Here is an 18,486-nt window from a genome sequence, read left to right as displayed (position 1 = left end):
CGGTCCCTGTCAGCTCTACATCTGTGATCATGTTTGGAACCGGACTATGAAGAATAAATCTGTTCTAAATATGAAGAGAGACTCCCAGGAAACTTCTAAATGCCAGAACTGGCAGGGGCAGGGATTGGTCCAAATTTTCTCCAAATCTACACATTTCTCACTGAATTCTGTTTCCCTTGCACAACTATTGGAAAACCTAGAATGTTCTCAATGAGAAGCTTATGTAATGTCAGTGAAGTGTTCAAATACTGCAGGTAGAAAAGGGCCCGACTTCTCAAGTCACATTTTTAAATTCGGAGATAAAAATCATGGGCCTCTTATATTCTTCACATCCAGCAACACCTGAATTTAGTATTTACAAACCTTCTGAAGTAAATTTAGAAAATGTATTCAAAATAGCATCTTCCTTTAAATAATAACACATATAATTAAATATCAGGAAGAAAAGGGGAAAAACAACACAAAAACAACACAGCTAATTCAGTCAATAAACACTGGATCTCTTGAATGAATGGAAGCATATTATCCAACATGTAACCCTAAAACAAATAAGCATGGCTTTGAAACACGCAATTAATTGTTATCCTTATTGTTGTTAAACATAACTATACTAGAATCATTCATGTTATCATGACATTCACATAGCTCTTTTTAAAGAAAAAGTTAAATTTTTGTAGGCCTATTTTTTCCACTATAAATAATCATAGGCTTTTTACCAATATCCCAATTTTAAAAACATGTTTTCCACTTTTATCAATCCAAAAATAACATAATTGAGTTCCAAAATATCACACTTGAAAATAATTAAACTCATAGTAAGATTCTTTTACAATCCTTCAACAGTGTAGATTAAACTAGTGAATCCCTTCAAACATGCAGTCTGACCTCACCTCTCCTGACCTGTTTACTCATTTGAAAAATCAGTTTACACAGGATGATCTCCCAGGTCCCATCTGGCTGACATCACACGTTTCTCTCTTGCTTATTACTTCATTAAACTGACCAGTTGTTTTATTTCACCAAACTCACCAGCTGTTTTAGCATTTACATAATCACAAAGTGCTGTACTGCACAGAAACATACTTTCATGATATAGGAAAAAAAATCAAATAACTACTCTGCAAACAACAAGTCTCCAGGAGCAACTTACACATGAGATAGATATCCTAGAACAGCAGTTCTCAAAACTTTTGAGTCAGGATATCTTTATATTAAAAAAAAATTATTGAGGATTCCCCTTCAAAAGCTTTGCGTCTACTAATATTGTATTGCAAATTAAAATGTCTTCGTACTACTATGAAAATGTGTTTAATTTCATGATCCAACAAGAGGAGATCTCGGGTATCCAGAAAATAGTCTTGATTCCCCCAACTATTACCACAGGTAATCTAAAAGTAATAGTTCCTATCATCTAAATATTCTCTGAAGATCTCACAAATACTTTAGTTTTCTTTGTTGTTAATTCAATAAAGTTGTGCAAAAGCAGAGTATAGAAATTAAAGTATAAAACTAAAGATGACCTTGGATGTTGGTAGGCTGCTTTTTTTTTTTTTTAAACTTCCCTCCCCTTTATTAAAGTAGTCTGTCTTGTCCTTAAACAAGAATTTTTCTAGGTATTTTCCTTAAAGAAGTAATGTCATTCACCTTAATAAAATGTTTTCTATGTTGTCCAATTTCAAAATAATTGAAAAACAGATTTTAAACAAAAAAGAATACTAAAAATTTTCTTAATGTTTACATAGCAATATAATAACCAAGTTCATATCCTGTTCCACTCTTTAATCATCGTGTAGACCTATGTTTTGTTTTGGGTTTTTTTTTTCGCAATCTAGTTATAAATTGTCTAAATTGAATATTTTTTTGTTTGATTTATACTGTCTCTATTTGAAGCAACACCGATAGTCACTCTACTCATACAGATTTGGAAGGATTGGAAAAAAATCAAAAAAATCACTTTTCCCTATTGTGTAGAAAAACAAGAGATAACTGATTTTCATTTTTAAACTTTCTATTCCAGTTGAAATTTCAAGCAGAAGGAATTCTACCCAAACTTACTGCAATTGCTATCTCTTCTTCTTAATCAGCAAAGCAACTAGTGAAGAATTTTTTTTAAGTAATCAATAAAAGGACTGCATTCCTACTACCAGTCATAATTCAATATCTTATCTTTACAAATCACTGTTACAAGTAATGAGTTCTCTTTACCTATATTAAAGGATTCCTTTAAGCAATTTTATTGTTTAAACTGACCTTTAATACCGAAGGATTGAGGTCATCTCAACAAAACCACTAGCCAAAAAGTTAGCCCCTGATTTAAAACACAAACAATCCCATGTTTTCTTGACCTCTACTTATTGAACGTTTTAAAACAAGTAAGTTCACACCCTAAAAAGAAGGGAGAAAAGAGTGGAAACAACTTTTTTCTATAAAACCAACATATAAATCAAATAATTCCAGTTAAGGATCTGATGGGAGTGGGCAGATCATTATCTATCAACACTAATAATTAATAACATGCTAAAACAATTTCCAAATGGTGTCATAGTACTTGTTGTATTTGTTGCCATTTAAATATCAAAAACATTATTTTTTGCTTGACTAATGGGGCCTCTCCTGCTCATAGATCACTCTTTAGAACAGATAGTTATTTCTTTAAACAACTTTTATGTGTATGAATCTATACCAAAAACCGATTGCATCTAGTTCTTCCTGGAACTCTTTTTAAAAGTCTACAAAATATATATCTTAGAAAATCTTTTTCTTCCTTCTGTTTCTTCCTTACCCTTTCTTCTCATTTATCTAAAGGTAAAAATTATTCTTCCAACTCACTGCTATTTTGCCAAGACTTTAAAATTATATATTTTAATGTAATTCTGTTTTGTTTTTGCCTATTTTATTTTAGTGTACTTATTAAAAAGGATTTCCTACATTTTTTCTTTACTTGGATTTGTCCAATCAAAAGAATTATGTAAACACCACATAAGAGCACTGAAAAAAAAATTCTTCTTAACATTCCTGAGCTCCAAAATTATTTGATTTGCTTCACTGTTTCACTTTTTCCTGGCAAAAAGGAAAAGGAAAACTTCTGTCTCTAAAAACCCTTTTGAAAGACTGGGACAACGGCAGCAGCATATGGACCCTGGATGAGTCAGTGGGGGCAGTTGCAAGGAGAAAGAGATCGGCTGTCCCCCCCATTCCCCCACGTTCAAGTCCAGTTGCTAGTGTGCAAAATAGGCTGAAAGCATGGGCCCATTCCATAAGCAGGTGCACTCCCAATCCCCACCCACTCATTCCATTTCCAATACTCATAGCACATTTGCCCCCATCCAAGTGATTTCAGAAGTTCTAGGAGCACTGTGATGAGGTTATGGTCCAAGAAGACATCTTAGGAGGGACAGTGAATAAAAATGTTATTACTAGTAATCATAACCATTATTAATTAGATTTGTGCAGGTATAAGACAGGTGAAAGTAGAAAACTAAACCACACAGGAGTCAAGGATGCAAGTTGCTAACAAGAGCCCGCAAGCCACAGTAGTGAGCTGGGAATTTTGAAGGCAGAGGAAAAGGGATTACTTCCCTGGCATCCCCAAATCTTGGTACCTCGGATTCTGGATTTCACCTCAAATGCCCAAAACTTCTTTCCACAGCCAAGAATGGGGTGGAGCGGGGAGGAGGGAAGGGAATGAAGGGGGGGGGGGGGGGGAGGACGGTCGTTAAGCAAGGAGAATAAAAGCTCCCAGAACAAGCTTATGTGTAGAGTGCAATTAGTAAATGTTTGCTACTGACTATAACGATGATAATTAGGTTGGGGCTGGGCTGTCTAAATCTCATTTAAAAAAGAAAGCAGCCCAACAAACTGCACTTAGACTCAGGCCTGACATTGTTACCTGGGAAACGACCCCAGCACACAAAGTACACAAATACACCCCAAATTCGCCCCCCCGGTCGGCCCCTCGGACTCAGCTTGGTGCTAAGTTAGAGTGGGAGGGACAAGTGAATCACCCCCCCTCCACACACACACACACACGCACAAACACCGCGGCCAAACCCTAGTCAGGGCGGGGAGGGCACCCTCCAGTGTCTGTGTATTCGCGCTGCGGGTGAGTCGGGGGCAATCAAAACTCAAAGAAAGCGATTTAAGAATAAATCGAGTTGCGAGCTGGCTCTCCCAGCTGCCTCGGCTTACCCGCTCGGGGGTTTGGCCCCGGAGGCCGGCAGGCTGTCCATGGGTCCGCTGGGAGGGGGAGGCGCTGCTCTGTTCGCTGCTGCTGCCGCAGCCGCCGAGCGCCCAGACCCCGACTTGCAGCCCGCCCGCTGCGGCCCCGGCAGTCAGGCGCGCTCCCTCCTCCTTCTCCTCCTCTTCGGGCTATAGCCGCCGCCAAAGCCAACGCCAACGCCAAAGTCAACGCCAACGCCGCCGCCGCCTCCCTCCGCCTCCTCTTCCTCCTCCTCCTGCTTCATTCACTTTTTCCTAGCTTACCCATCGTCCTGCCACGCGGGGGCTAGAAAAGAAGGTGGGCAAAGGCCCCCTCCCGAGAGAGAGAGAGAGAGAGAGAGACGCAGCTACAGTACACCCAACCAGGGAGGGGTCGCTCTCCTAAAGCGGTAGAGGCTAGGTTGGGGGGGAGGGGGTTGCAAGGTGCTTTAGGAGTGAGGTCCTAGATTCCTCCCGCCACAGCGCTTCACTCTGCCCCCGCGACTATTACTTGCTACACCGCATCCCGCTCCCCCAACAAAAAAAAAAAATTACTGCTCTCCTCCCAAGGCAATTACTGGTATCCCACCTTTATGACAATTATTGCTTTCCCCTAAAGACAGTTATTGCTTTGAGCGCTCCCACGATAATTACTGCTCCCCCCGCCCACGACAATTACTGCTTTAGCGTTCCCGCTTTGACAATTACTGCATCCCCCTCTCCAATTATTGCTTTGCCCAACCCCCCCACCTTCCACCTTCCCATTTACTGCTTTCCGTTCTTTCTTCCCTTCCCTCCCCCTCCAATTCAGAGGCAGCCCTAGAGGGTAAGTACTGAGGTCCCAAAACTCCCTTCCCCCACCCCCACATTCCTTTACCACCAATTTGAACAGTTTTAGCTCCCCTCCTCCCCTACTCAATGCCAGGAGCCCACCTACTCCACCCCCGCTCTCATGCAATAGGCACCTGAGTTTGCCGCGAGAGGAGCAGGACAGAGACCTCCGCTCCGGGAGATTGTCCACCTGTTTTTTTCCTGCTCTTCTTTCTCTCTTCCTTCAATCTCCTTTCGTCCCTTCTCCCGCAAAACTTAGGAGGCGGTGAGTGGAGGAGGGAAATCAAGGAGGCCGTAGTAAAGCACTTCGGCCATTTGATCCGTGTGACTGCCCCCAAGCAGATCTACATAAACAGATCCGCTCTAACTCTCCTTGTGGCGGGGAGAGACAGAATAACCTGCGTGGCACCTTTAAATCATTAACCCGTAGGCGACTTTCACATGCATGGGTGGGAAGAAAGGAAGCCAGGCTTCAGATGCGAGGTAGTTGGCAGCCCAGGTGCTTGAGGTTGCAGCCGGGAACATCGGAGTTCTAGATTCCGGAAGGAGCAAATATTCTCCCAGAACTAGAATCGAGGGGAGACCGAAAGCCTGAAGAGAAGATAGGTGGGGCGTGTGAGGGATTGCTTACACTTGGTTCATCGGCCGGGGATGGATTTATCAAGTCTTTGCATCTGTCACATTCCTAAGACTTTGTTATCCTGACTTTGAATCTCCCAGCCTGGAGAAGATTCTTTGGGCATGGGAATAGGTAGAGTTTTTAGTGGAGACCTACTGGAAAATTCTGCTACTGGCCTCTATTTCTGCACCTACGTGAGCCTCAAGATAACTATCTCACATAGACGAAACATACTTTATTCAGAGCTGTCTCAGCACCTGACACATCAGATCTTAACCATCCAATAACTATCAAGACCGCACTAAGGGAGGAGACTGCGGAATAAAGGGCAAACCCTAGCAAACAAATGCTTAGTACAACATGCAAACTTACCCAGCACGTGGGATATTGGTGTGTAAGAAGTAGTCAGGTTGGGAAATTGACATGTTTCAACATTTCAAGCTCACAAAATTCCCTTTTCCTCTGCCTGGCCTCCAGCCAAGGAAGTTTTCCAGAAAGTTTTTTTATTTTGTTTAAGTTTTTGCAACCCAATAGTACTTTCTACCTGCTGTGCACCCCCAATATGCAGACCCTCACATAGAGGAATTTTCCAGAACAGAGGAAAGAATGGCAGGAGCAGGTAGAATCAAGAGAATGTTGGCAGATGTTTAACAATGGACAGCCAAGAGAAAAAATGCACCCATAGCACACTCTTAAGTCTAATCGACATTATTAATATTTTCTCTATCACCTTATTAAGTCTAGGCAATGAAGAGATCAAAGCCTGAGTTGTAGCCTTTGTCAACACTGAAAGTCTAACAATCTACATACACAAACAAAGAGCGGGCTTTAGAACACAATGGCCCGGAACTCAACACAAATATAAAAATGCCTGAATCACAGGAGCGTGGGGAAATGGCGATAAGAAAAATTATCATTCAGATTATTCATATCTTACTCAAATTAATGGATAAAAATAGTTCATTAGTGGGGTTATTGAAATTTCTTTAAGCACACATCAGGACAAATAAAACAAAATGTGAAGTTTTTGTTTTGTTTTTTTTTTATTCTGAGGTCTATGAACATTTAATATATAGATATAGATAACTCTCAATATAATTGCTTTCCTTTGTACTCCCATGTATTTTTTTTATTCATTTAAAAGTATTATTCTGATAAGGAATCCATAAGTTTCACTAAACTTTTTAGGGTATGAAAAAGGTTAAAAATTTCTGATTTGTAAAGTACTGTTTCCTCTCTCTCTCTCTCTCTCTCTCTCTCTCTCTCTCTCTCTCTCTCTCTCTCTCTCTCTCTCTATATCTCTCTCTCTCTCTCTCTATCTATATATATATATATATATATATGTATGTATGTATGTATTTTTTTATTGGTCATTCCACAATTCAAACTTGCCCAAAGCTCAGAAAAGAAACAATGATAGTTGACACATAACTACAATTTGCAAAGTGCTTATCTCATTTGATATTTACAACAGCAATAGAAATAGATGTTCTTATCCCCAGTGTATAACTGAGGAAACTGAGGCACTGGAAAAATAAGTGACAACTATATTCATATAACTATAAAGTGTTTGGGATTCATTCCAGATTTTACTCTGAGATCAGAGATTTTTCCATTACACCATGACAAATATATGCTTTTCAGATACAGAGTTCTATTCTATCTTCTCCCTTCTCCCACTTTGAATATTAGACTTGGAGAAATAGTAAATTAATTTCTTGGTGACCCTAGTAAAATTTGACATAGTAAGTAGATGGAACAAGTTTTATACACATGCTTATCATTAAAAATGGTTGAAAATTCAGTTTATCCACTTTTTGTAGGGGTTGGGGATGGCAGAGAAGGGAGAATGTGCTCCTGATTGCAAAAATATATAAGACTGCTTCTCTTTCTTCCTCAGGAAGACTCCTTTATTTCCACGGTGAGTAGATATATTTATTCAGAGGACACACAAATCTATATCTGTAGCCATACTATTCTTCCTGAACTCCAGACCTATTTCCAACTATCTGCTGGACATTTCCATCTGGGTATCCTATTGGCAACTCATACTCAATATCTGAAATAAAGAAGAAATCCAAAGAAAAATCATCTTCCTTTTAAAAATCTATTTCCCTTCTGACTTTCTGTCCATAACACCATCATTCTGGTAGCTGGAAAAAGTCATCTTTTTCTCTTTTACTCCTACTACTCCTTATTCTCTTTTATCAAGTCCTGCAGAGTCTTATTTTCCAAAGTTCATTTCCTGTACCATGCCAGACCATTCCCTATTGCCACAGTCTCCTAATTTTAAAGATCCTTAAATCGTTTTAGTCCTTATTGAATTTATGCTCCCCTATTGCTAGACTGGTCTTCTTAATGCATTTTTTCATGTTACTCCCCAGCTCAGAAATTTCTGTTGACTTAATTTTGCCTACCAAATAAAATCTAAATTCCTTGACCTGGTATTTTGAAACTGTCCACCATCTTGCCCCAACCTAACTTTATAGTCTTACTTTGTACTATCCCTCTTATCTATTGAACATCATCATCAAACTGAGGTACTGGTTAGTTTCCTCATAATTCTATGTAGTCTTGCCTCCTTACCTTTGTTTACACCACTCCCGGTATCTGGAATGCATGAGGACAGCTGTAGTATACCAGCAAATAGTGTTGGATATGGAATCACGCAGAGGATGAGTTTGGATCCAGGTTCTGTTACTTGCTACCTGTATGATGCTGGAGAAGTCATTTCACTTCTTTAAGACCTCAGTCTCTTCTTCTGTAAAATGAGGGTGCTCGATTAGACAATCTCTAATAGCCCTATCAGGTCTAAAGCAATGATCCTATGATCTCTTTTGCTCCACCCCTCAAGTCTACCTGTTGAAATCCTACCTATCAGTTACCCATCTTTCAAGAGTCAGCTCAAATGCCACCTCCTTCATTTACCCTTTCCTTGAAATGTTCTCTCTCTCTCTCTCTCTCTCTCTCTCTCTCTCTCTCTCTCTCTCTCTCTCTCTCTCTCTCTCTCTCATCTTTCTCTTTTTTTCTCTCTTTCTGCTAAGTATTTTCATCATGCTTTGTATTATTTGTGCATATTTCTTATATTTTGCATTTTTGCAACGAGTTTCTTGAAAACAGAGGCAGTATCTTATTTGTTCTTGTATCTCTCTCAGCATCTAGCATAATGTCTTGTACATAGTTAAGAGCAGAATAGTATTTGCAGAATAGTGTCCCTGTTCTTTTTACTCCTAGAACCTTATGCAATAAAAATGTAGACATTATACACATCTCACACGGACTTTACATTGTAACAAATATGTTGGTATAGAATACATTATGCCAACATAGGGCATAGAGAGAGCTCTTGTGAATGAAAGGCCTAGCTTGGAGGCAAAAAGACCTGCCTAGGATAGATCCAGGCTGCTTGGCCCTGCTCAAGACCTTAATACTCTCAATGACCTCAGGCAATTCTCTATACCTATAAATTGCAGAGAGGATACTGACCTACACTGGTGAGGAACTTTTTCATTACTTTCTTATAAATATCAATAAAATGACAATAAAATAAAATGACAGTTTCCATTCAAAAAGAAAATGGGACACATATATTAGAACACACCCCTCTTCAAAAATGTGGCCTTGCATCCATAAATCAATAATAGTGTCCCATAATTATAGACCATTTACTTTTTCAGAATTAGTCATAGTTGGCCACTGGTACAACTTCTTAAATTACGGTGTAATGGGGTCCTGGAAGGAAGTGGTTAACTGCAAGGAATACATTCTCTTTCCTTTAAATCTACAGTGACTCAGTATCTGAAGGAATAGGAGCTGTCATTGGTGCTGAGGATGGGAGGGGGAAGCAACTTTAAGAAAATTCCTTTGCTCAGTCCCATCCTTCTCCCCCTCCTTTCCCCTTATCAGTTCTCCGAATCAGCCTGGCTCAGTTTTCCTTCTTGGCAGTAGAAACTGTCTGTACTACAGCTCCCAGTTGTTGCTCCATTCCAGCTGCCCTGCCCCAGCTCCTTCCATCCACCCACTGGGCCCTCCCCAGCAAGGGCATGCAGAAGGGCAGGATTTCTGGGAGGTGCCACATATAGAGTAGTGGAGAGAGGAAAGGATTACAAGTAGCCACAAGGGCTTAAGAGTCCAATGAGAGAGAAAAAGGAGTCTGGAGCAACATCCAGGGGGTTTCCTTGTTTCTGACTTTCCAGGTCTGCTGTTGACTATTGTGCCAGCTATGAAGGAGTCAGAATTAGAGTTTCCCTGTATATTAATTAAGTCTGGAAACAAAGTAAACCTCATTTTTAAGTTTACCAATATTTATCAAAAAGAATGAGACTCAGGAGTTTATGTCCATTGCAATCCAAAAAACATATATTAATGATACGTGATGCATGAATAGAAATGTACTGGGCTGGTTTAATGAAAAGGGCTCTGAAAGAGTCTGAAAATATCTCTCTTCTTGGGCTTCCATAAGTTCTACTGTTCTCATTCCTTTGAGCTAAGACTATAGACTTGTTTTATTTAGTCGATTTTAAGTTATGTGTGGCTTTTTCATGACCCCTTTTGGGGGGGTTTCTCAGCAAAGATACTGGAGAGGTTTGCCATTTTCTTCTCCTGCTCATTTTACATATGAAAAAACTAAGGCAAAAAGGATTAAGTGACATGCCCAGGGTCACACATCTAGTAAGTGTCTAAGACCTAATTTGAACTCAGATCTTCTTAACTCCAGGCCCAGGACTCTTTCCACTGTGCCTCCTAGTTGCCCATATATATAGAAGCCCCTACCTAGTTAAAATGAAAGTGCAACACAGAGGAGAGAAACACATGAACACCAAAAAAAGACAGATTTATCTGAGAGTAACACTTTGGAACTCTAGTCCTGGAAGAACCCAGGAGTGCTTGTGAAAAAAATCAGTAAAGGAGGTCTACGGTGTGGGGGTGCAGGGAGTATAGGATTGCTGAGATCATTATAACAGACTTTACCTGATTCCAAGTTTTATCTACTGTGAGCCTTACAAGTATAAGATCTTGAGAGTGTGCCTTTTTTTTTTTTTTACTATTTATTCATCACTTACTGTATACCCAGCACCATGTCAGGTACAGAAGAGGATACAAAAATGCAAAGAGATTTCACAGAAACACTTGTCTTTAAGAAGTTTATAGCCTAATTAAGGAAGTAAAACAGGTAGACATGAAACTCCTAGAGAATAATTACCTGGATATAAATACATATATGGTGAAGCTGTTAAGTTCAGAGACAGATTACACAAATGTTGGGTGGATACAAAAGCTTTAGAAAGAAAGAATGCTGGAGAAACAAGGAAATGGAGGAATGTGATCCCTGCTTTGAAGGGTTCACATTCTAATGTACCAAGAGAAGAAGATGGAATGCCAGGAAGTGGTAGCAGCAACAAGTGAGGGAACTAGTCTGGTAGGAGAGGGGTGTTTCCTCAGTTATGTCCCCTATCGTTCCATTTTAACCATAGTAGGTTCTTCTGACAACCACTACATAAGCTCTTCCTATTCTTGGCCTTTCCCCAGGCCATTCTGGATTAGACAATGACAGACTGAAGAAGAAAACTTGGAGAATTCCCAAAGATAATTAAAGATTTGGGAGGGAAACAGAATATCTAAGAAAAGATGAAAGGAATTTGGATTTTACAACTTAGAGAAAGTTAAAGAATAATTTAATAGAAATTTTGTAATCTGAAAAGTATGCTCCCACAGTTGTCAGTGGCTCAGCTTTTTTAATGCTCCCTAAGGTCTGAATACAAGGACATGTAGGATATAGGTGTGGTATAAAGATATTCTGATAATGAAAATGAATTTCTAGAGCATGGGCAAAGCAAATAAGGTTGAGGATGGACGGTGAATTTACCTCATCTGGGATATTCAATCTTTCCTAGTACCTAAGTATATGCAAAGTAGCCACTTATTAATGTTTTTCTAAATGAATAATCAAAGGAATGTTTTAGTTGTGGTCTTGCCTAAAGGCAAAGGAAAGAGACTAAATGATTGATCCAGGTTCTTTCTAGTCCTGTGATTCAATAATTTTATGTTGCCAGAATATATTTTTGATATAGATAAATTTCAGGACATTTTTTCTTAAGAAAGTGGAAAACATCCTGACAATTATATAACACTTTGCAGCTTTATAATAGCCTCTTATTTGAGCCAAACAGCAGCCCTAGTTTATTGTTTCTAATTTGTAGATAAGTAAACTGAGGCTGTGAGTTGCCTCTAGTTATACAGTCAGGGTTTAAGGCATAGGATTTGAATCCAGATTTTCCCAATTCAAATTCTAGCACTCTTATCTACCACACCACATTTCCTCATCCCTAGGACATTTTCAGCTGAGGTAACACACTGCACAGAGTTTACGTAAAATAATACAACCTGTTATTTCAAAATAGTTCTTAATTCTACTCTCTGTGAAATACTAACCCTAGGTAAAATTGTGAAGTAAACAAACTTTGTCTTCAGAACTTTTCATTTCCTATCATCTTTAAGGCTCAGGAGCATCCTTCTGCCTCCAGGTGCTCAGTCATTTAACTCTTCTTGACCTCAGTTTCCTTATGTGTAAAGTGAGGGAATTGGAAGAGATTTAAGGTTCCCCCCCCCGGGTCCCCCAGTTTTGTGAGTCTTTGATGCCCCTAATAAAAACTTGATGAAATAATCATTCATACTAATATGCAAGTGACTAATAGCTAAAAATGTTGGTGGTCTTAGAAACATTTTTACTTTTGCAGCACAGTCAAACTAAAGGGATGACAACATGCCAAATGGAGATTTTCCGGCAACCCCCAAAGTAAAGTATTTTAACTTTGGAATAGAGTATAGAGCTGCTCCTGAAATCATATCACTAAACCTTCCAATTCAGCCTTATCAATGAATAATCAATGTTCTAAAGGTGTGGAGACAAAAAATGAAGGCATTCTTGTGGGGAGGAACTTACATTCTATACAGGAGGTGAATAGAGAGCACAAAAATAGATGCAACATTCATACAGAGTAAATTCAAGGAATGTCATGACCAGGGAAGCCATAAGCACATAGAGGTATCAGGAAGTCTTGTAAGAGGTAAAATTTGAGCTGAACTTTGAGAGAAGGTAGGGATTCGGAGTAGTGGGTTAAAAAGGAAGACTATTCTAGAAAGGAAATACAGCCTTTGCAAAGGTAGAGGGGCATGAACTAAGAACAAAAAAGATCAATTTGGCTGGATTATTAAGTGAGAAGGGGACTAATATATAATAAAGTGGAAAAGCCCCCCATAAATTGCTCCCAATCTTCATAAATCCTATATTTACTATCCCTTGCCTCCATATACTGTAATCCAGTGGTACTGGTCTCCTTGTTCTTCCTCAAAGAAGACACTCCATCTCTAGATTGGGCATTTTCTCTAACACTCCCCCACCCTTAAAACAAACTTCTTCCTCATCTCCACCCCCCAGCTTTCTTCCCCCTTCAAGTCTCACATAAAATTCTACTTTTTACAGGAAGCCTTTTCTAACTCCTATTAATTCTAGTGCCTTCCCTCTCTTGATTATTTCTAATAGATCCTGCGTATATATACATATACATATATACAGCTTGTTCAACAATGGTATGCATGTTGCTTCTCCCATTAGACTGAGTTCCTTGAAAACAGGTCTATGAACAGATCTATCTTTTTTGATTTGTATCTTTCTTTGTATCTTCAGCACATAGCAAGGTTGCATGGCACACAGTTAATGCTTAATACATGTTTGTTGACTAATTAACTATGTAGTTTCTAAGAAAATTTAGAAATACCTAATTAATATAACACATGCCCAACATTCCTCAAGTAACTAATTTAAGGATCTAGCAAATTGCCTTGCATTTACTTTGCAAGAACTTTATTCCCAACAATAGAAGTTAAATTCCTTGAGTTTCTGTTTGTCTTTATGTATTCCCATTACCTTAGACGGTGCTTGTGCTGCTTTTTTAAAAATTGGACTGCATTATAACCAGTATAAGAAGTTCCCTGTAAGCAAACTCCCTCTACCAGTCAGATCTATCTCTATTCCACAACTATTATATTGTATTCTACAATTCTATCCTAGTGTTGGGTCAGGAATACTGATAGATGTCTAGAGTCACACAGTCCATCTAAGTAAGAGGCAGAAATGATCCCCCTACATGCCAGTGGTTTCCCAGGTCATGATGTCGTATTTATTCTGCATGAATGTCATATCTACTTTTCTGTGCCCTAGTTTCTTTGAATTAAGTTCCATGTTGACAGGAACTGGTTCTTTTTGTTGTTTTCTCATATCTAGAACATTGCTTATTCATTGATATACCAAATTGATGGGTTAGTTGTATTATTTCAGGAGCAGTTCTATACTCTACCCCTCCCTCAATAAAATACTTTATTTCATTGACTGCCTAAAAGTCTCCAATTGGCATAGTGACATCTCTGTAGTTTAAGGCTTTAATTTTTGTTAAAATGAAAATATCTCTATGAGTATTAACACTTTAATGTTGACCTGATTCTATTGACTATTGACAACTATTGAGGTCCATTGATTTCTTCATGAACATAGAAGACAATAAGTATTTGTTGAATCGAATTTTATAAGGAAATTGCTCTTATATTTATCAGCTACCTGGATTTTCCTTTCCTTTCTTTTGCCCATTACCAGAAGTATTTATTTCTTTCTTATAAAGATGTCCAAGTTATGTACTTAGGATATCATGGAAACTACTCTTCCCACCCACAGGAGGATTGTGCAGTTCTTGTTTGGAATTTCTTTCAGCATTCTCAGGAAATCTGATCACCTTCCAAACATTCATCCACTGATTTGATCCCAAAGGCCATTCATTGCAAAGTTTATCAGTACATGTGCATTTTTCTTCTAATAATATTCTTGGACTTAGAGAACTCATCTGACTTTAAGACAGAGCTATTATCCTAAGAAAATGTCGCAATACTCCCTTTCATTTGAGTGGTTCTTGTTCCCCATATGCTGGCATTGTGTTTGCTTGCCAAATACAATAAGCCTCCTGGTATCTGATCTGGTGGAAAGGTCCATGTTCTCTTTAATCAGATAGAAAAGGCCTTATCAGCTTGTAGGCAGATATTGATGAGAGACATTGAGGCTTTGCAGTGTCAACCTAGACTTTCTTCCTGAGATCACATCATTATTTGTGTATTTTATAATTTTCTTGTATAAAGAAAGGAAGTGGTAGAGGAGTATGGGTAGTAGACAGAGTATATCTGGCTGGCTCTCTATATACTTCCCAGTTCTATAAGAAGGTGTTGGAGGATAGGAAGACTACTAACTTCTTCTATACCCCAATTCCCCAAAATTTCCCATCAATTCCATGATTTTTTTTTAAAAAAGCAAATACTTTAATATGTTTATATGATTGCATATGTATATCCCATATCAGATTGCTTGCTGTTTTGGGGAGGGAAGATGAGAGGGATAAAAAATTTGGAATTCAAATTCTTATAAAAATAAATATTAAAAACTTTCTTTAAATATAATTGGAACAAATAAAATATTATTTAGAAAAAAGTAAAAGCAAATCCTTTAATTCTCTCTCAGAGGTTTAGGTTTCAATCATAGCCTACAAAAATTATTTTAATCATCTCATATTAATTCAAACCAGTCATACCTATAGAAGGGGTAATTTTGAATTAGGATAATAGGATCATAGGATTTAGAGCTAGGAGGGTCCTAGCCAACCCTCTTATTTGATAACTGAAAAAATGGATATTTTACTTAAAGCTTGACAAGTGATAGCTAACTGAAAACCCAATTTAATTTTTCTATAACATAACCAATCAAATAATAAACATTTAGTAAGCACCTATGTGCCAAGCACTGTAAAGAAGCATAGAACAGTCCATGTCCTCAAAGAGCTAAAAAATGGTAAATGACACATAGATAAAGAGAAAAAATGTGTTAGAGGCTCTAGATGGAAGGGAACTCTAAGTTAAGGTACCAAGAGAGAATTAGGTGGGAAGAGCATCAGGTAATCAAATTCAATCAACCAATCAACAAGCTCTGGCTATATTGTGTCTATGTACTCAACATTAGACTGGGTGCCATGAGTGATAACTCAGAAAGACAACTCACTTTTATAGCTATGTACTTTCAAGTTTACAAAACATGTTTCTCACATCCACCCTTTGAGAATAGGTAATACAAGTATAATTACCTTCATCTTATAGTTGAGAAAATAGACTCAGAGAAGTTGGGATCTTCAGCAGTCTCCCTTTACCCAGTCTTACTTCTCTGAGTAATATACTTAAGGAGATTAAATGCCTTGGCATAGATGCTCATAAAGTCTGGCATGGGTAGGATGGATGTAAAGTAAGGGGGGGGTTGCCTCAGTGCATTGACATAGAGAGAGAGATGGCTTCTTGAATAACTTGTCTTTCTCCTCTGAATTTTTAGGTTTCCTCACGCTCCTTTTTCCCCACCCTGTTACTGGTGGCTCAGGATTACCACTTCCAGAATCCATGTCCTTCCTGGTGAAAACATGTGCCCAAGTAGCACACTCCCTATCACACTTTTAGGGGACAAATTGCCCCCAACTCTTAGGTCTACTTATAGTCAGACTTTCCTTTGTTGTGAGTCAGGACAGTTCCGAGGAGATGGCATGGACAGCAAATAGAACATTAAAAGCAAAAGAATCCCCAAGGGACAATTTTCCCCAGTTCTTCCTATTTTTTCCTCAGGTCAATCAATCTTCTTTAGTTCATTAAGATTCCTAGTGGAAAGACAACTGAGACTTTAGGAAATTACAATGAAGTTAGTTACTGAATACATTCAAGAAATAAAATGACGTGTCTATTTTATAATTTCTTCTTATTTGGGACAACATATTTCATGGATTAGAGTATGTGTCTTCATCCTGATTTTGAATGAGAATGATAATTAGATCATTACAACGTGTCACAGGATAGTGCTCTATTTATTCCCTTTATCATTTTTTTAATGTTTTGTAGCTATACTTTGTTTTTAATTTATAATCCTGCTATCCATGAAGATTTTATGTATTTATTTGTCTTTTTGTTTGTTTAATAATCAATTGTGGTAGCTATAGAGCTGGCCTCAAAGCCAAGAAATCCAGGCTTCTGACATCCACCCTGGCTGTGTGACTCTGAGCAAGTCACTTACTTCTCAGTGCTTTGGGGTTTACACAACCATCGAAGAATACAAATTTTAGAGAATTACCTACCTAGATGAATAAAGGAAATTTTCCCATTGGGAAAATTCCATCTATTAGTGAAATAACAGGTCCAGACTCTATCCCTTTTATATTCATTGTACCACCTTAGTTTCAACTCTTTCCTGTTTGGTTTATAACTTGACCATGTATTAAAACAAAGTCCTAAGTAAACCAAGGTTTGCATAACACATGAGGACAATTCACTATTATCTAAATGTGATGAAAAGTAAATGTTGGGATTGAAAAGAACCACAATAAAAAAATTCCCAGGTTCGTTAGAGAAAAAATGAAGATCTGCCTCCACTATCACAATCAATTCTAATTTTAATAGAGAACTCCTACAAAGTTATATTAGACATAGTGATGTATGAGAGACAAAATTTGAACTTGAGTCTTTTTGACACAACAGATTGTATCTTCAAGGCACTTTCTTTAACATTCTTCTCCCCAAAATAATTCAATTTTATCTTAGCACAACATATTACCTAAGATTTCCTTTGTACAGCTTCAGTGCTCAGTAGAATGCCTGCTACGTGGTAAACATTTAATAAATGGATGTTAACTTGTTGACTTTCTTATTTTTTAAGTGTCAAATAAGGCCTTTGTGTTTAATGGCTACAATCAGTAATCATTTTATTAAGGTCCATGTGACACCTGCTTCCCCTAGCCCTTCCTTCATGTTGGTATAATCTTATTTCACATTAGTCTCACTAAGTCATTGGTTTCTACTTGGTACTTTCTAATTTGGAGATAATATTTTAGACTTTTTTTTACTGCATTATCTATCTTCTTTCCAATGCTTTCCTCTAGAACTTTGATTTCATTCTTTTAGCTCGTGTTTCATCTTTTCAGAGTATTTCAGTAGCTCTTGTTAACAGCCCATACCTTTATGTGAACTTCTTTTTATAATAACTATAGGGCTGCTTACTTCTTTTAGCTTATATCTGTATCCATAAAATTTCTTTGACATCAGCATCTTATGTTTATCCATATTTCCGAATTTACTTGATATCTAATTGCTCTTTCACACTTTGATAGGATGGTGGGCCTTTGTTTCTTCTCCTAAGTGTATTGTTTTGGGTCCTGTTTCTGGTATTCTCTTCTGCTGATTTCTTTTGCACAAAATTCTGCCAGATCCTAGACTGGCCTATAGCCTTTCAATTCATTGTGCACAGCTCTTCCAGGCTGTCAAGAATAGTTAAATTCATATTGTTGCAAATATCCAGGACCCCTAAGGCAGGTCAACCTATCAGTATCTTCCCTGTAAGAACTTTACCAGTTCTTATTTGCTAATTATTCTATCTGTGAGCCATTTAGGTCCAGAACTCCATGGGTTCTTAACTGCCTGGGGCCCCTCTAATCTGAGTACTCCAAAACTACTGGAGCTGGAAGGCTTCCCAGTTCCAGCAAGTTTTGTCTACTTGCTAGACTTCTTTCTCATTCACCTCCAAGCTTCTGGGTATCTCCTTTTGCCAGCCTAGGATAGAGAAAAGTATTGTAATTAGTCTCTCCATTCCTTAATTAGTTTTGGCCTAATTTTTTTTTGCTTTATCTTTTTTTAGAGTACATGTGTGTGTTTGAGTTTTTCCATACCTATTCTCTCATCTCTCTTGACTAAAACACTTTCAGTTGCTTTTGAATGATGAA

At 38.1% G+C, this 18,486-nt stretch overlaps 1 protein-coding gene across 4 annotated transcripts in view; it reads right to left on the bottom strand.

Annotated features, from left to right (window-relative positions):
- COBL (cordon-bleu WH2 repeat protein) overlaps positions 1 to 5,840 on the bottom strand; it is a 304,356-nt gene extending 298,516 nt beyond the window's left edge. For 2 of the 4 annotated variants that reach the window (XM_051984161.1, XM_051984165.1), the window contains exons 1-2: positions 5,163 to 5,829; positions 4,189 to 4,504 (exon numbers count right to left, since the gene is read on the bottom strand). In XM_051984161.1, coding sequence (XP_051840121.1) covers positions 4,189 to 4,229 — 41 coding nt within the window. In that variant the 5' untranslated portion in view covers positions 4,230 to 4,504; positions 5,163 to 5,829. Of the gene's footprint in view, positions 1 to 4,188; positions 4,505 to 5,162 lie in introns of all 4 variants that reach the window. The other 2 variants (XM_051984142.1, XM_051984152.1) reach the window with 2 other exon arrangements.
- Positions 5,841 to 18,486: the final 12,646 nt, after the last annotated feature.

Source organism: Antechinus flavipes, chromosome 1, assembly GCF_016432865.1.
Source record: "Antechinus flavipes isolate AdamAnt ecotype Samford, QLD, Australia chromosome 1, AdamAnt_v2, whole genome shotgun sequence".
Taxonomy (NCBI): domain Eukaryota; kingdom Metazoa; phylum Chordata; class Mammalia; order Dasyuromorphia; family Dasyuridae; genus Antechinus; species Antechinus flavipes.
This window is presented reverse-complemented; position numbering and strand designations above follow the sequence as displayed.